At 38.3% G+C, this 18,952-nt stretch overlaps 4 protein-coding genes across 8 annotated transcripts; 2 read left to right on the forward strand and 2 right to left on the reverse strand.

Moving 5' to 3' along the window:
* Positions 1–455: 455 nt before the first annotated feature.
* LOC143462380 (upstream stimulatory factor 2-like) lies at positions 456–5,830 on the forward strand. Its single transcript, XM_076960517.1, has 10 exons — positions 456–605; positions 2,291–2,343; positions 2,576–2,691; positions 2,851–2,970; positions 3,101–3,272; positions 3,614–3,704; positions 3,902–3,969; positions 4,372–4,466; positions 4,654–4,782; positions 5,170–5,830. The coding sequence occupies exons 1-10, from the start codon at positions 571–573 to the stop codon at positions 5,266–5,268; spliced, it is 978 nt and encodes a 325-aa protein (XP_076816632.1). The 5' UTR covers positions 456–570; the 3' UTR covers positions 5,269–5,830.
* On the reverse strand, positions 5,617–8,990 carry LOC143462377 (beta-1,3-galactosyltransferase 5-like). The gene is made up of 4 exons (XM_076960512.1): positions 8,126–8,990; positions 7,641–7,858; positions 6,984–7,206; positions 5,617–6,453 (listed from the first exon to the last, which is right to left on the reverse strand). The coding sequence occupies exons 1-4, from the start codon at positions 8,233–8,235 to the stop codon at positions 5,889–5,891; spliced, it is 1,116 nt and encodes a 371-aa protein (XP_076816627.1). The 5' UTR covers positions 8,236–8,990; the 3' UTR covers positions 5,617–5,888.
* A 4,044-nt stretch (positions 8,991–13,034) lies between these two features.
* On the reverse strand, positions 13,035–16,746 carry LOC143462378 (beta-1,3-galactosyltransferase 5-like). Of its 4 annotated transcripts, none has more exons than XM_076960513.1 (5): positions 16,295–16,741; positions 16,125–16,225; positions 15,687–15,892; positions 15,326–15,551; positions 13,035–13,965 (listed from the first exon to the last, which is right to left on the reverse strand). In XM_076960513.1, the coding sequence occupies exons 2-5, from the start codon at positions 16,214–16,216 to the stop codon at positions 13,386–13,388; spliced, it is 1,104 nt and encodes a 367-aa protein (XP_076816628.1). In that variant the 5' UTR covers positions 16,217–16,225; positions 16,295–16,741; the 3' UTR covers positions 13,035–13,385. The 4 variants fall into 4 exon arrangements, with proteins under 4 accessions (XP_076816628.1, XP_076816631.1, XP_076816629.1 ...); XM_076960516.1 differs by having other exon boundaries at positions 16,118–16,225; positions 16,295–16,736; XM_076960514.1 differs by having other exon boundaries at positions 15,326–15,548; positions 16,125–16,746.
* Positions 16,747–16,807: 61 nt separating this feature from the next.
* Positions 16,808–18,861, forward strand: LOC143462381 (beta-1,3-galactosyltransferase 5-like). 2 transcript variants are annotated; one of them, XM_076960518.1, is made up of 3 exons: positions 16,808–17,108; positions 17,244–17,469; positions 17,767–18,861. In XM_076960518.1, exons 2-3 carry the CDS (start codon positions 17,327–17,329, stop codon positions 18,275–18,277), a joined length of 654 nt encoding a protein of 217 aa, XP_076816633.1. In that variant the 5' UTR covers positions 16,808–17,108; positions 17,244–17,326; the 3' UTR covers positions 18,278–18,861. The 2 variants fall into 2 exon arrangements, with proteins under 2 accessions (XP_076816633.1, XP_076816634.1); XM_076960519.1 differs by having other exon boundaries at positions 17,247–17,469.
* The last annotated feature ends 91 nt before the right edge of the window (positions 18,862–18,952 follow it).

The raw sequence follows: 18,952 nt of genomic DNA on the forward strand, positions 1-18,952 counted from the left end.
AAAACGTTACTTTCTGTTAGAGAGCTATGACAATTTTTTCTGATTAAAAAGTAAGATTTATTGGAACATTCGGCATTTTGTGCTTGAAAATGTATCCTGTATGCTCTATAATCTATCTTTACCTTCAAGACAGTCATAGGAGATATAGGACGACTGGCAAACGCCTTTCCTTTCTAATTACCCAATCGAATTGCACTTCACCCCGAGTGACACCGCACTCCACAAGAAATATCACGCTCTGCCGATTTACGTTACGCACCAGTGCACTTATATTGCGGAACAGTATTAAAACTATATTTTTATTTCTTAAAAAACAAATTTTAGAGGGAGATATTTTACAAAATGTTTTTAAAATTTCTTTAAAAGTTTAATTGTAACGTTTTAAGTAAAATTTTAAAGATTATCGATGACAGTTAGGCGTAGTTTTGTTAATCGCCTGGTTGATGGATGAATATTTTGCTCCAACAATCAAGATCTGGCCATTTTGGTCCCGTATCACATGATTTTGTTTGTTCCCGTGACCAGAACTCGTGATTTCTTGCGTAGAATTTAAATGCCTAAAGACCATCAATGGATATTACCTTAGACCAAGCTTTGGATAACAGGTATGTTGAAACTATGTGATTTTATGCGAGTTATAGACTACCTTGGTTATGTCTTATCTGATAAAAATTAACCCTTACGATTAGACTGACTACGGTCTACTGTTATTGTCTACTGGTCCATGGTAAAGAATTTGTGCAAGCCTAGTGCAGAAGTGCACGACCAAATGACGTACATTTGTATTCTAGACACAGCTACTCAACCAATTTGAATACAATTGCATCTAGAATACAGTGTTTAAAATACATGTCAAGAATACAAATGCATCCTGTGGTTGTGCACTTCTGCACTACACCCGAATTTGTTTTGATATGAGCCTTGTCTCAAGTTGTCTGCTTTTTCGACTGGTGTAGGCCTAAGCTATAGGCTAAGTTGTTGTGTAATTCCGCTACCTAAAACCGGTGCACCAGCTTAGGAACAGTTAGGTCTATGTAGATCGAAAACCCGTTGCTATTGATTGTTGTGTAATTAAATAAGAGGTTGCTTTGTTTAGTGTGACTATGATTGTTTAGACAATATGATTCCTGTTATGTTGCACATTTGTGGCAAGCCAGCGCTGGGCTATATTCTATCTGCTTTTGTACACGTACTGACCTAATTAAAGAACTTTGCTGTTTTGGGAAAAAATCGCGGAATAAAAAACCTTGCACAGTTTGCAAATATTCTCCAAGCTGATGTACCATTACCAGTGTATGCCACTGATTAGAGTGTTTGCCAAGTGCGCAGGGGATCAAAATTAATTGCATATATAATGGCTATTATTTCATCTTGTATGGGAGATTTCTCACCCAAAAAACAGTAGACGTTCCCATCTGGTATATACCTATACATATGTTGTTGTCTCACAGAAAGCAGTTTAAGTTATCCTTCATGAAATGAAATGGTACGTGATCTTAATATGATCATCTCATATGGTAGACATTGTGGCGCACACACACACACACTTCAAACTCAGCAACGTGCGTGTGAAAGTTTTCATCTTTACTTGGATTTAAGATAAACAAACCATGCAAATTTGGTTGTTTGAATGCCAATTTATATTAAACCAACTAAAGATTGAAGCCTCAGTGCACACCGTCTTGCCAAAATTTCTGTCTTTGCATACTTGATTTCTTGTTGATTACTGCCATACTTTTCTTTCAGAATCAACTATTTATTTTTAATTGAAATATCAACACTTTGTTCCAGTAAGTTTCCGCATGGTTCAACAATTCAATTGATAGTTTTTAACTTTTCTTTATGTAAATGTTACAGTATCATACATATATAATAATACATTTATGTATATAGAAATCTGTTTTACTTTTGTCAAAACTTCAATATTTACTTCACCGAAAACTTCACATAAGTGAGCTGTAGGAGCATCCTGAAATCATGAATGCTAATGCTAATATCAAGACTTGCTTAAAGTCTTGAACTGTCTTCATGCTTTTTGTGGACTGTCAAAAATTCACTGAAAATAGTTTTTTCATTTATGTTAATTAGCATTCCTGAACAGCAGTACCTTAATATATGAAGTATACAAACAAACGGTAGGTGCATCACGGGTCATTAAGGAGTGGGCTTGCTCTTTTCTTTTGAAACGGAACAATGGGTTGTTTTTTCCAAAGTACTAGTGAATGCTTAAAATTTTTTTGATAAAATGTGTTTTCTAATTTTTTTTATTAATTGAGGTGATTTTTTTTAGCGACAAGCACCAGGACAGCTTAGAAGACGATGGTTCGAATGATTTAATGCAAGGCACGTACTAATGACATTCTATGGTCTATATATATAATTGTTTATGAACATCGGTATGTATAAGAATTGGGCTGAGTAAACTGATGTGCATACTTGAGTACATATCACCACTCTCCGAACTATTTTTGTCGCTACTGTTTTTGTAATAGATAAACTTATTTCATCACATCAGTTTAAAATAATTTAATCTATCACTGGTCGTTGATTTATTCATGTTGCATTTACTCTTTAGAAGTACATGTTGGTGACGGCCTAAGTCATGAAGAACAGCAGCAGTTAGCTGGTGACGTTAGTGGACAACAAAGTGGATTACAAACCTACCAGTTCCGTTCTGGCGATAATAGTCAGGTTTGTGAAGTGTGATCACAAGTTTTTTGACCGATTACTTTGTGTTCCAATTTCTGATTGCAATTGGCTTTGTGTTCAGCTTGCATGTTATACACTTATGTATAAAAACACCGACTTTTATAGGTTAACTGTATACAATACATATAACTTATTTTGTAGGTAACATACAGAGTTGTCCAAGTGGGAGGATCAGATGAAAACCAACAAGCGACACTGAGCATAGTCAGCACTAACGGCATACAGAACATATTAACACCAGGCGCTACCGGAACTCCCCAAGTAAGCGACAAAAAAGCTCCACCTGGTTTCTTCTACACCACTTGAAGCGAAATGTGATCTATATAATAACTATAGTGAACAAATTGATTTTATATAAGATAATTATTATATCCATATTTTTATGTGGCAGGTAGCAATAGTGACAAATCCTTTTAACGAGACAGGAGAGAGCTCTTCGTCAAACACAGTCTCAGACACACAAGGCGCAAAGTTTGCGTATTTTCCATCATCGGGTGGAGCATCCAGCTCACAAGAACTCTCCTCACAAGGTGACTCTGCTGAGCAGCAGGGTGTAGCTCAAGGTAGGTCTGCTGCTAGGTGGACATGAACCCGTACATGTTGTGTTAATGTCATTGCTGGTAATGTGAAACGAAGCTGGTCAGAGTAGTGTAGATATCTCAAAGTATGGAATAGATTCTAAACATCGGAGCAGAGTTAATTTACAACTTGTTGGGACTTCTTAGAATATTTTACTTCCTTGTTCTATGTTGCCTTTTGGCAGGGTATCAATTCATGCACTGATCTCTGAAACATGTGAACGGTGTTTGGCAATAATGTTCCGACCAGTACAATTAGCTAAGACTGAAAATACCAGAACATTTTCTTCCTTATCGTGGTTACGTTATTTGTTCTTTAAACACAGGACAGTTTTATGTGATGATGTCCCCACAAGATATGCTCCAGACAACCCAATCATCCAAGCACCCCCTTGCCCCAAGAAGTCAGTTTGTGCAGTGAGTGTTCCTTTGCAGATTGTTTGTGGTCATCTTTATAATGCTTATGGAAATTATTGACCGTTGGTAGGCTGCATTTATATGCATTATTTGATGTTTGAAAACGTATGTTAATGGTAGCCGTACTGCCGCAAACATTTTATTTTCAAGTTAAATTCAAATAAAATAAAGACAACATTCAAAGTATATTTTTATAGGAAAATGGACCCCACCCGAGGCGGGGTAGTAGTAAGGGATACCACCAGACGAGTGCAGCACAACGAAGGTAATATAAATATCGAAAAATCAGCAAAGCTCTCGAATCTATCAAAATAATGTTTTATTTAGAAATATATATTTCGCCAATAAAGGCGTTGTCAGTTGTAATAGGTAAAAAAAGCAGTAAAATTAACGTAAAATAACACGTAATTAATTAATAATAACTTGCACATCACTGACATTTTAAGGCGCTGTAATATTCATGGTACATGTTCTGCCGTTGTCAGTGGTTTTGAAATATTGTTTACGTGGCTTCCTGGTGTTGTAATTTGCTTTGATATGCTGTGTCATCAGTCATCACACTGTGCCGTCTATTCTCTAATAATTAGAAATACCAACTGTGACCTTTCGGATAGTGCCTTGTGCTATCACATGACCTACTGACTGTATTATCTTTATGACATCACAGTTGAAAGAAGGCGGAGGGATAAAATTAACAACTGGATCATGAAACTCTCTAAACTGGTCCCAGATTGTCAAGGAGACCACAGTAAACAAGGCCAGGTATGATAAGGACTCAAAGCTTGAACTTTTATTAAGCACCGTGGTTTTTAGATTAAACGTGTGTAGAATGTATTACAATTTACAGCTACATATACCACAATTAAATATTACTCCAATTGCACTACATATACATTCTACTACATTTACCGAAACACTTGTCGTCTCCAAGTAATATGCCGTGTTTTAGAGCAAGGGAGGGATCCTGGCAAAGACTTGTGAGTACATATCAGAACTACAACAGCTCAATCAGCAATATGAAGACAGCCTGAAGGAGATGGAACGAATGCAACTTGACCACGAAATGATCAGAATTCAGGTCTACGATGCTGATATCACAGGCCTTGACATTGCAACTATCCATCTATGATAGAACGATGATAATAATCTTACATGTAGAATGCATACAAGAGCAGAAACAGTAGTATTGTCATTTCACGTATAAGTCGCAACTCCCAATATTTTGCAATGCACAATTCGACGTCACAGAGGATGTTTTACGACGTGCAGGATGCTTGTCCACTTATTGGACTAGCTTTTTCTAGGCAGTCTAAAATCTATTAGAAAAGCTTTTTGCTTGTAGTTGGATGTGTAAGACTGACACTAACTTTAACAGACTGTCAGCCATTTAAAGCTGACTAAGGGGTACCGCTATAATAATATCTTAAGGTCGTGCTTTCACTCACCGCTAACTTACAATTTACAGTTGGAGGAAAAGAAGCAGGAAAATCTGATCCTCCATCAGACTTTACGAAATCATGGACTTCAAGTCGACATCAAGAGCGTGTCCAGTACTGCGCAATGACGCTGTTGCCATGACAACGACCTCACTCAGCCTCAGAGATTGCTCACCTAGATAGAACGTCCTGGTCCGTCGATGGACCGTGATAGGTTGTTCTGACTTTAACGGGTGTGCGCTCGCCAAAGGTTTCCTTAAGATTTATTGAAATTTTATTAGATTTTAAATCCGGTTACTGCTTGTAGTAAGTGCATTGTTTCCCTGCCTTTGCGTTATATATTGTCTGCCAAGTTCTTTAAAGGCCTGTCTGAAAGGTTCCTAACACTGTGTGTCCTACTCCCGTGAAGGGGGTCCTGTTATTCCTACAAGCTGCTGACGAAACGAACAGCTCGATTCGTATGTTACAACACAAAGAAGAATAGTACGTTGTATTAAAGACAAACCAACATTAATACGAAGAAGAACTTTGCACTCGCCAGCGAGTGGTAATATAGTAAATGTGATGTCTATGATTGTTTAATTTGGTCAATGTTTAGTAATTACGTGTTTGTGTTTCAAATGATGTGTTCTGTGTAATAATTTGTTCCCGATTTGCAGCCTTTCAAAACATCGTATTTTTTGAAAATTGTCTCGGATTGTGAAGGAGGTATTGTAACGACTCAGGCTACTTGGGCGACCAGCCTGAGCTAACATGCACACACAGTCTTAAACCGTAGGTTTTTATAAACTTTTCCCCACTCTCTCTGCATGAATGCACGTACGCTGTCCGTTTGACGGCCTGCAAATCCGTACATGTGTTCGGCCGCGGGGGCGTCTTTCAAATCTACTACCATTTCATTCGGCATGCCAAGCCCCTGGCGTAAGATCCCAGTCACCCAAACGTCGTCCATTTCGATGCGTTTTGCCGTCTTCGCTTGATCGAGCAGTTGCCTAGCAACGCTCACGCTGGTGGTGTACATTCCCCCCAGGCAAAATTTGGGCCAGTTCGGCCACCTGTAAGTCTCCTTGGAGACATAGTATTTGCTGTCGGGGTCCCTGATTGGACGTGATTCTGCCGCCAAGGCGTACATGCAGACGATAGGAAACTCCGGCCACTTTGCTTCTGCCATTTTCTCTTCATATTGTTCGATGGCATCGCGTACTCTGTCCATGTACACGAGGAAGTCGTCGTCTGCGGATGTGTAGAAATAATCGTCCGGAAGATTCTCGGAAGCCCATTGCATTGACGCCAAAGTCTTCAGAGAAATATTCCTGAACAGAAAAGAAAATCTTTAGTTTGATACTCACTGCAATTGTAGACTAAATAAACAAATAATTCAAAAAATCCTATTTTTCGTCCAGGCAACAAATGTTATAAAACTTTAATTAACGCAAGAACTGTATTTCTTTAATCAAGTTAAATTCTTATCAACGCAGCTCTTGCCTGGAGTGTGTAAATGCACGCACAAGCGACAAGGCAGGATTACATGACCACAAAGCAGGCCGCTGAAGCTTATTTATCAGCGATACGACACGACCTTAAGCGCAGTGACACAGGCAACTTGCTTGACATTTTCTTATGCTAGATCTTTTGTGCTCGCAGTGTAGGTACCAAGGTCGTTGCCCGGGAAACATTTTATGGAAGCAAATATGTCAAGTACGTCCCCTTGTACGTCCCCGGTATTAAGTGTAGTTTAGTACTGAACTGTTTTGAGCCGGAATTCCGGAAAATTTGCGGAGGTAAGTCCCTCAATCCGGTTTCGGGCAGGGTCACATAGATCAGTATTGTATCGGGACCGTACCTGTAGTTGTCAGGTTCATCTAGTAATAACATATCGTGGTTTCTTTCGTATTCTTCCTCAACCAAGGCCTTGGTGACACCTTCAGGTCGCCCTACGACAAAGACAGTGTCGAACCTGATCCCTTCAAGGTATTTTATCGAGCCCCATGTCCGTCGAATCCATTCGCGACGAGCAGTGTTTCCCGCCGCTGATTTTACAAATATCATGTTGCTCCACTTGATCTCTGAATGACAACAGCGTTCGTTCATAAATGTGCCGTGGAATACGCAACAGGCTACTGATGATGAGTTCACGACTACAGCGCTATACTTAACTACAGAGAGTTGCGGTCAACGTTCCCTCTAATTTTTCACGAGTCTGAGCAAACACACTAACTCCCTGAGCGGTCCCTTGGACCACCGTGAGCAACATCAGACGTGCCACGTGCGCACTGTGGCCATTATTATGCGTTTATTTTATCTTTAATTCAGGTTGGATTTTTTTCTTGTGGGCAGCACAGATTTCTGTGCGCAGAGACCGTGTAGGCAGTGCGCATTTGCGCACGCGCGCAGCTTAGAGGGAACATTGGTTGCGGTTATATCTTATTTGTACTGTAGTAAAAGCCGCGATAGCAATAAGGTTGCAGACTTTCTGATAACAGCCGCATCATATTCTTACGTGATGCAACGAAGCATTCTTCGAAGATGGGTTCCTTTAAATACTTCAATCTTCTCATCACAATATCGCCGCATAAGTTATCCGGACTTATCGGAGGTTGTGGAACAGTTCGGTTTGTGACCGAGGAGGAATTTGCGGACTCAAATTGATACCCAGGTATCCTTCTCCTGACGTCTTCCCTCTCCAACACCACGCAACTGTACGGGCTCTTCGGACGACTGTAGATATATCGTGAAAGTTTATTCAGCCTATCTGGTTAGGTTTAATACTGTATCTTAATTTTGTATTCTTAACAATCACGATTCATCTTCCATGACATGAATGAGGTTGTGGAAACCACAGTCTATAAAACATTTATGATGTTTTCGGTTCAATAAAACATATCTAGCCTAAATCATCCGCAAATCAACATCTTTAGAAAATACGAAACGAATTTTAACGCATGTACTGTATATGCAAATACCCTTTGTTTTCATAAAGTTTACCTGTCAGCCATTGTACGTTTCACCACCGTGACAAAACACCATGCAGCAATAAAGCTCCATATACATAACAGAATAAAAATGCAGTGTGCATAATTACGCCATTTCACCATAATATTATACACAACTGTTGCATATACTTAATTTAACCTACAACACTGCATTCGCACTGGCAACAAAGCTCATTTTGGTTAAAACTGGCTCCAGCAACTACTGTCTATCAAAAAAATAGAAACATAATACGTCATGTGCACTATGACCCGGCGATTTTATCTGAAACTAAAACGTAATTAACGTCACAAGACACAACAACATTGTCTGATACCGTACCTATTTAAAACCCATAATCCTAAGGGTTTTATCTAGTCAAAGTTTACCGGCTAAAAACAGTTATTTCACACGATATACTCAAGCATTATTGTAATAATCAAAAATCAGTATAAAGTTATAGTTCTCCTGTGTGCGAAACCGCGTTATACGAAACACACGAGTCATTCATTACTAAAGGAAAAGTCGAAAGCCCGAGGCTACAGTATCTTCAAAAAGATTACGCAAGGAGTGATTTGAAGGAAAGTACATTATTATGTTGTTAGTAGCCGCTTTCTTAGAATAACTTAGTACGCAGATTACTCAGAAAAAACAACATTTACTTCTTTAACAAATCGAATGCAAAACAAAGCCGCCAACCACTAATCTACTTCAAACACTACACGTAATGTGTATGTGGCTTGTAAAACTGCTGAAGGATACATTTTCTACTTTAGATCGAGTAGGTTGGAAAAATACAAACTTGTCACTTTTGCCACCAATTTCTGACAGGTTCCAAATCCAATGCTAATATATATCTGCGAAAGCTGTTCAGGCCACAATTAAGCAACTCATATTTATTATAACTTACCAGTGAACAAAGTACTTCCTACTAACTAACTGGTATAGACATACTGTGCATGTAAGTCTGTAGAACACGCACAGACGCAAGATATGAAGCAGTGGAAAAGGAAAGATAATCTTGGGGGAATACAAAAATATGGATCAATTCTCATTTACGCAGGCTAGTGTACATCTGTGCCCAATCTATGGCATTAGGTTGTTATTCTTGTACAAACTTTAAGTAGAATGTTTCGACTTGACTGCAAATAAACCCAAGATGTTGCCCTTTGTCATGTACACTGCCATATATCTAAATTGTCGATTGGATACTAATTTAAGACTGTCACAATTTCACGGGAAAATGGTAAGTTTAAAACTATTTTTCATAGTTTCTAGTTAACCGATAAGTTGAATGTTATAATAGAGTAACCTTAACCTAACCTAAATCGTCCTTCAATCAATCAAACCCTAAATAACGTAAATTGAAAGCGCCTATTTTGTATAACAATGCGTTGCATAATCTACTTAATAAAATATTACTTTGCAAATTTGGTTTAGCGTCAATTTAGTTGAAGAGAAAGTTCGTTTGTTAACTATCATCACTATCAAACTGGTTTGCCGCAGTTACCCGCTGTCTGTTTACATTAGGAACTTTATCATACGCTGTCACGTAAAGCTTGCCTTACATCACGGGTTAAATATTCTATATATTTCATGAGACTTATCACGTAACCCAGGCTAAAGAAACAAGAAATAACGTTTTGCTTCTTCGGTTCTCTTGAAAAACAGCTGGTAGGATATACCTCTTTTCCGCTTTTTTTTGTAAATGGAAGATTGTGCTAATTTTAGTTATCGGGTTTTAAACTCACAAACTAAATGTACAAACTAAGTACAAAACTACACAATCTGAGGTGTACTTCTATCGACAATGAAGAATAAAAACTATGACAGCTCTACCGCTTTCCGCACCACAGCCTTTAATATTTGGACTTGTTCCTGCAAGTTGACATGTGCCCCAAATTGCTTCCTGATATCTACGTGTTATAGATATCTCTTGTATCGTCGAACACTGTACATAAACTGCACATACTTGTTTGCTTGCTTGAAGAACCCTGTCTGGAAAACTGGCTTCCAGTAAAAATCGGAATGATAAAATATGCAAATGTTGTTATTTAACCAGCTCAAAATGCAGGCTTGCTAAACATAAATAAACGGCACAGAAACCAACTGCCAATGCCTCACTTCCTGACCACGTTGACCGCTTACTTACATCAATGCTTCCGCATATATATACATATACTGTAGTAATAAGCTAGCAACGCTCTCCGTGGTACAAAACCATGCGCTTACTTATCGATCAGTAAATCATTGATTGTGTACAGCACTTGATAGTAGCACAATCATTTGGCCATTGCCCATTAGTGATGGTATGAAGGGGAGAAAGGGCGAACGTAAGACGAATTGCCTTCATTTCCTGTTCTGCACAGCAGTTCTTCTTTCAACACTGCATTGCACTGGCCTACATTTACACTGAAGCTTCGGGACTTAAGAAAGAAAAAGATTCGGTCAATTTCTAATAACACGCCTGGCTGTCACTAAGCACGAAGTGTAATTAAATTGGACTTCAACCCTGCGTAAACAAATGGAAACCCGCCATTTCTGTTACTGATTTACAGTTTCTAACTAAACTGTTCAGTAATAAACTTAGTCATGCTCTCGGTCTTAACAACTTATTCAGTCAAATTGCTAGTTACTTAGCGCTGTTGAAAACATGCAACGTATTGTCCAACGCTTTTCTATCGTCAACGACTTGTACAAACACTTCTAACTAACAATTTTGCCACTTAAAAACCGCCAACAATCAACAAAAGCCCTCCACGGGGAAACAAAATACTGCATGCTAAACAGCTGATCAACGCGTGAACGACTGTTATTATTGCATCGTAAATCTCATGTTTGTTTCACCAAATAGGTTTCTTTTGTAAAGGACGCTTCTTACAGCTTCGCTGCGCACAAAATTTGTTTGCCTCCTGCCATGAACAATTGAAATCGATTTTTATTTTCTGTTAACGCTGTGAGGTTACTTTGATCACAATATTCTAGCTAACGGACCGTTGTATCAACATGCCTATGTCCTAATGCTTTATAGAGAGTGCGTATCGCAGTCCGTTGTGAGTTAGGTTAAAGTAGTTACTTTCTATTCTTATGAAGTGTTATAAAACGCTACTTTTTATTTTCTTTATGGGTAATTATGCATTGGTGTTGTACCGCAATCTTTATCCTCGGATTGATGAAAGTCTCTGCACGACTTAAGCTCGTCGATATTTCCTCATCGCTCGAGCTTCCCTTACCTAGCACTAGTTTTGGTGCAAGTTTGAAGGAATGCACACTTTTTACTTGGTCATGTATGATGTTCCGAACACATTCTGACCGTTAACTACTCACGTAAATACTCGAACAACCTTTTGTCAGCCTTAAAACTGCCGCCAGAAGTTCTCGAGAAAAGAAAAATAAATGTTCTGTAGAGACTGCAGATTATTATTGACTATAATTGTACAACAGCTCAGCGCTTGAGCTGCTGATGTCGCTCAATCGAACAAACTTTCTCTGCAATTCTCTTTTGCGTGGTCCGTGTAAAGTTTACGGGTCTACGATATTACTTTGTCGCTATGGTTACGCTGGTCGATTGCTTTTGCGCGTAAGACTTGTCAAATACAGCACTCATAGATATTTTTATAGAAACCAAATAAAAGTTTTTACTAAACACTGAAGAAATTAAGCAGGACACCGAAAAATATTGAAAAATAAGTTAGCTATGTACCGTCACCTTGTCACCACACTTTGCGAAGCACTTCTCTCAGATAGTGGCCAATACTGCTCTAACTTGAAAGTAACTAACTGCTAACTAAGTAACTAACTAAGTAACTGCTCTAACTTGAAAGTAGGCCAAAGTAACTTACTTGAGTTGAATGTATTGTCGTATTAGCATTTTGCTTAAACATACAAGCATTTGTAGTGGAGTATACTCTTTGATGATTAAGAATATTTTTACTTGAGTCAGTAAATTTAATCGCAGAAGTTCTATCTCTCGACCAAGCCTGACTGCATAATCACCATCTCCGATATTTACAGCACAAGCTTCCTAAAATGCGTTATTCTTCGCGCTTGCATCTAAACAAGGCAAATTCCTTCACATGTTATTCTTATTTGGGCCTTATGTGCCAAACAAGCCGGACAGCTTACAATTTTATTTCATTAACCTGAAACCTAGCTGACTAACCTAAAACCTATTCATTTCGTAAACCTGAAACCTAGCTGGCCCATTTCATATGAGCAACTCAAGTCATAACGCGCAAGCAATCGCACATTTAACAGACATGTGAGTCGCGTAACCGCAGCTCACTCATGTACTGTGATAAAAACCAAATTGCGAGGTCAATGTAGCCGTAAGCTATAGTTGTATTTTTCCTTTGAATAAGTCATGATGGTAGTGACCTTGCGGCTATATTAGGCTACGATTTAAAACTAAATTTTGAGTTATCGAAATATAAAAAACAGTTTTGCTTCAGTGCAACTTGTGTTAAAACAATCAAAAGATGACAAAATTGTTGATACGTGAGTTTGCTATTTTTCATTCACAACATTGGTCCCGTTTATTGACATTGGCAAGTCGATTGTAAAAAGACATTTTTGTGCATGTGATTTGGACTCGCTTAGTTTCTTTTGTGTGGTGGAGGTCAGAATTAACCTCTTCGATATTCCAAAAAAGTGAAAGAAAAAAATATGGCAACTGTGAAAACGAGCGCTTTCATCTTGTTCATATATTACAAAGGGTTTGTAAAATACCATTAAAATAGTATTAGAATTACCAATGGCAGGTCAAATTTGATTTGCTTTCTCTAATATTTCTAAATTTGTTGTTTTTAACTTTTCCAGGTTCTTGCTCAAGTCCAATTCAGTGATGAGCGAAATAGCTTGCAAATGAACCTCTGTGAACCTTATAGTAGTTCTCGATGAAGCAGAGCAGAGAGAAACGATAGAATCAGGATAGTAGGATCCTCTATAAAGGATGCACGCAAACAAGTGTCGGAACTGAAGTATTAAAACGCATTCCATTGCATATACTGCAAAACTATGCACTAACTACTTGAACATTCCTTAATGCAGTTAAGGTAGGCTACAAACACGGTAAAGTGGATGTGGGTTGTGAACTTACAGTACGTAACAAACGACAAGGATATAATAACGAACGAATAACGATAACGAATAAACTTAACACTAACCACAGTGAGTGACAGTTTTTTAACAGAGTCGCGTAACTATTGGCAACTTGCTTTGCACTGAATTCAAAGCATAAATAAATGAAAACCCATGGCCAGCTACAAACAGTAACTTAAGTTCGACGCTGCACATATTCGCATAAACAGATTTTTTTTAACGATGTACGCTGCCGCAAAGTGTTTTCCCATACGTTTCCCGAATCGTTTTCGGCAAAATTTTCTCCAGACGTCGAAAGGCGCTTCACTGTAGGTTCTTTGGGAAATATCACCATTTCATTCGGCATATTTATTTGCTGACGTAATATCCCGGTTATCCAAACGTCATCCATCCTGAGTGGCGTTTGTTGGAGGGAAACTTGGAAAAGTTGCCTCACTACACTCACACTGGTTGAATACATGCCTCCCAGACAGTATTGCGGATAGTCTGGCCACTTGTACTCTTCCTTGGATACAAAATACTTGGATGACTTGTTCCGGATTGGTTTAGATTCCCTCACGACCTTATACATGCATATTATTGGATATTCCTGCCAGATTTGCTTTTTAGCTTTCCGTCCGTAATTAGCGTCCACGACCTTTTGAACCATTTCAAAGTCGATGAGAACGTCGTCGTCGGCGGATGAATACAAATAATTTTCCGGAAGATTCTCGGAAGACCACTGCATTCCCGCCAAAGTTTTAAAAGGTATATTTCTGAAAATATTATCGTCGTCATAAATGGGCTTACATTTCAACAAAACAACGTTGTTATATCGCAATCGGTTATTTTATAAGTATCCTCAACGTCTGCCATTTATAGCTTACCATTGTCAATAACCATAATCAGGTAATCCTAAGTAACCAAAGTTTTTTCATGAGTTTACCCACAGTTCATTTTTCCAAGTCACCATATATACCTTCGCATTCTTGTCAACAAGCATCTAGAACTAATTTTGGTGAAATAAGGGTATAATGATTTCTACAAATTGAGTTGTTATTTAGTTACAGGAAACTTGGTGCAGCCAACAATTTTTGTTTTGTCTTTTTTTCTATTCGGTTCATTATGAAAACTACTTACAATCGAGGTAAATACACGGTGCTCCATGAAACCTTGCAATAGGATTTTTAATAACAACTACAGTAAAACTATAAAGTTTTGAACTATTAACCAACTTTAAAGGTTATATATATGCTAATGCATTGTTGCTGCGGAATGTTTGATAAATCGCAGAAACGCTGATATACGCTCTCTTTCAAGTACCACAGCTCTACTTAGCATTAAAGCGAGAACTCAGGTAGAACTCTACAATTTTTCGGTCTCAAAAGTATTCAAACGGTCTTAGTTGACCAAACCTGCTTTGAAAAGCCACAAAATGTACAACAAACCAGACGCGATATATGTATTCAGATATCTGAAAGGTACTTTTTCTTCTTTCTCAATGGCTGCTAGGGCAGGGTTTTCCCCTAATTTATACCGTTGAGAGCGGTAAGTCCTACGCTGGACTGCTTTTGTGCTCATAGCTTGGTCCCCAGCTGGGTTTATCATCTCAAAACTTCAGTCACTTCTTTGTTGTTTCATAACTAAGCAATCTAGAAATTTTGGCTAAAATCGGATGACTGCTAGGTTGTTGCGTAATATTATTACAGACAAGTCGACAGGAAAAACAAACAATCAGTAACGAGAAATACAGCCTCTCTGGGCGCTGATAATAACCATTGTTGTACAGTGCATAGTTAATAGATATGCTAGACCAGAATCCTGGACAGATTGTTTGCATTATTTGTATTTGGTGTGAACATAGATAACTACCCGCTACATCTTGAATTATATTATGCTATGCTCAGGACCGCTCATAGAAATCACATGAGATGAAAAGTGGTAGAAAATTTCCCAATGGATAACCTTCTGCTATTAGTAGTGCTAATCATGTTGATAATCTCAAAAGTGTCTTATGTCAAAACGTGTAGTATGGACCACACGAGGCGCAAAACGTGGTCTGCAGTATAAGTAAAAGCTGACTTTTATTAGAAATAATTGTGAATGGTTAATTCAAAGTATTATAATTATACTGACCTGTAAGATTCTGGCATAGCAATTTGCAGTATGTCACCATACATTTCGGCTTCTGAATCGATTTCACTTTGTGAGAGGTTTTCTGAAGTTTGGCGCACGATAAAAATTGTGTAAAATCGTCCACCATTAATGTATCTCAACATCCCCCACGAGCGGCGAATTGCTTCTCGTCTTTTAAAATTAGTCGCGGCAGATTTGACGAAGATTACCATGGTCCATCTAACTTCTAAAAACAACAAACATATTAAAGCGCAGAGCAAGCAATATTAGAAAATACTGTAACTGCATTTTCATCCCTTATAACCTACTTGATTGATACCAAAAGAGTGCAACTGTTGTAAATCGTGCAAACTACCAGCACCTGAAGATTGGAAGCAGCTACTCTTGTCACAGGTGTTATTCCACAGAAGACTTGGCGTCTTTAAATACGTCATGTTTTCGCGAAGCATCGGGCAATCGGGCTTGATTTGATCGTTGCTCGACATTATTGATGTCGTCACAATCACAGTCGTATCACGTGATAGGTGCGCCATTTGTCTGGTGTTCAATAATTGCTTGGCTAAGCGTCTTAAAAGTTGAAAACACAAATACTTTTAGTCTCAATAATCCTAGCAAGCTAGGTCAAATTATTTAATAATGCATCGATATATAGCCTACGAAAAACAACAATGCATTCGTTTTAGCAAATGCATCATGTTGTTCTACACTTATTCTAACTTTGACAACCATTATGGTTCTAATCTTCCCACATAAGATAGAACACAATGTTCAGAGTTACAAGCACTGAAATACCTTGTACCTTGTTGCCACCAACTGTTCCATATTAATAAATAAAAGTATAATAGTGAATCCCAGCAATACACCAAAGGCAGATCGTATCCGTACAGTCATAGTTGCTTGCTTTAAAATAAATTGCCTTTATAAAACTGTCATCATTCTACTTTGCTCGATTTTCAACGTTTAGCTTACCAGTGCAGCAGCAATGTGCGGCGTCGACCATTAATTTAAATGAAAGTCTAGCTCAAGGCTATATGGTTGTTGTTGAAATGAAAAAACTGGTGGTATAATGCGTTAAATGATAACAAGATTTATTACGCTACGACTATCTGAAGTAAATATTGCCAAAGACACTTAAATTGTAATGGCAACGTTGTCTGTCTGTTTGCTTTCTTTACTTAAATCACAATATTTTATAACGTTCAAACAGCCATAAGCAACAGGAGCCATGCTAAATTTTCGATCAAGTTTACAGATTGCTGGTGGTCTTGAGCAACCTAATTTTGTAAAATTAATGATTGATTTTGTGACGTTCTGCCTCGTAAAACAGCTTATAATGATGGGTTTATAGTGAAACAGGCGATTAAAGCCAAGATTCTATTTGTCACCATATGACATAACCTTTATGCAGCAGTATAACACACCGGATAAGCCGAGCGATTTTCAGTATGTTTATATCTATGCAGACAAAGTTGCGTAAACGTTTTAACTTGAAAAACAATTGTTAAAATGTTATACGTGGTGTTTGGGCCCGTCTGTGTATGTTTTGCCTTTAGGCTATTCCGCTATTGCCTAAGTCCTAAGATAACTCATCATATGGTAATACAGATTGTTACCACCGTCTGTGATGTGTGTGACGTGATACGACTGTGATTGTGGCGACATCAATAATGTAGAGCAACGACCAACACAAGCCCAATGCTTCGCAAAAACATGACGTATTTAAAGACGCCAAGTCTTCTGTGGGATAATACCTGTGACAAGAGTGGCTGCTTCCAATCTTCAGGTGCTGGTAGTTTGCACGATTTACAACAGTTGCACAGTTTTGGTATGAATCAAGTAGGTTATAAGGGATGAAAATGCAGTTACAGTATTTGCTAATATTGCTTGCTCTGCGCTTTAATATGTTTGTTGTTTTTAGAAGTTAGATGGACCATGGTAATCTTCGTCAAGTCTGCCGCGACTAATTTCAAAAGATGAGAAGCAATTCGCCGCTCGTGGGCGATGTTGAGATACATCAATGGTGGACGATTTTACACAATTTTTATCGTGGGCCAAACTTCAGAAAACCTCTCTCAAAGTGAAATCGATTCAGAAGCCGAAATGTATGGTGACATACTGCAAATTGCTCTGCCAGAATCTTACAGGTCAGTGTAAAACAATGAATTAAACATTCACAATTATTTCTAATAAAGCATAATACAGTTATTAAAAGTTTTACAGTTATTTTTGATGGAAAGGTAATTTATTATTATCACACTGAAGGTGAAAAACACAGGTAGTGGGATAGGTGACGGTAGTACAGGGCCTGCAGGTAAACGCTTACGAAATTGATACGACACCTCTGCTAAATGTTTTCTGCGAACTACGTAAGTTGAAAAAAGCAAAACAAGTTAACATATTTTAGCAGAGTTTTATGAAACGACATTGTTAATGTTATTCAGGAACATTTCCCTCAAGACCTTGGCAGGAATGCAATGGACTTCCCAGAATCTTCCGGAAGATTTTTTGTATTCATCCGCCGACGACGACTTTCTCATCCATGTTGGAAAAGTGCAAGAAGTAGTAGACGTTTATGCGAGTGAAGTCGAAAAAGAAAGTTGGCCAGAATATCCAATAATATGCATGTATAAGGTCGTGAGGGAATCTAAACCAATCCGGAACAAGTCATCCAAGTATTTTGTATCCAAGGAAGAGTACAAGTGGCCAGACTATCCGCAATATTGTCTGGGAGGAATGTATTCAACCAGTGTGAGTGTAGTGAGGCAACTTTTCCAAGTTTCCCTCCAACTAACGCCACTCAGGATGGATGACGTTTGGATAACCGGGATATTACGTCAGCAAATAAATATGCCGAATGAAATGGTGATATTTCCCCAAGAACCTGCAGTGAAGCGCCTTTCATCATCCAAGCGAGTAAATTATGCCCAAACTGTTATGAGGCCAATCTTATAGCGTCAACTTGAGTCGTCTTCTAAAGCATTGTGCTCATGCGTTCCTGTGACGGTTCGATATTTAAAGTGAGGGCAAGTGCAAAAACAAGTTTACCTTAAATCAAAAAGGTTTCTGAACAAGCACCGGAGAAAGAATGTTGTTTAGTGGTTAATAACAATGTTTTTTGTTGTTTAGTGGTTAACTTTAAGCAATTGTATCCAACACTTGGGTACGCTGACGCGCAACGCTCCACTCGATTCGGTTTGCACAAGGCAAAAAAGACGAGCTGACGTCATATATAACCAAGCCGGGATTTGAACACGGAAAAATCACCGCAATTGCGGCAAAAACTCTTCCGCTGTTGGTGATTTCAAAGATTTTAAAACCTGGGTGTTGAACGAACACCATCACCTAGGAATTAAAATTTCATGGATTTGAATTAATTTGACTTAAAATTAACATTGATGCAACGAGACCAGAATGGTCCTAATGTCTGTTGCGTGACATTTTCAAACTGGTACAGCTCAAAATCGGTTTCTGTGGCCGACGTAAGGTAGTCGTCGGTGATATTGTATGCGTCATAACATAATTTTTGATAAAATAACAGTGGCCTCACTACTGAAGGAAAAATTTAAAGCTTCATCTCATAAATTTTTCCTTTGATCAATAAAGTTTAGATCGCTGGGATAATGTAAA

This window comes from Clavelina lepadiformis, chromosome 6 (genome assembly GCF_947623445.1).
Source record: "Clavelina lepadiformis chromosome 6, kaClaLepa1.1, whole genome shotgun sequence".
Lineage (NCBI taxonomy): Eukaryota > Metazoa > Chordata > Ascidiacea > Aplousobranchia > Clavelinidae > Clavelina > Clavelina lepadiformis.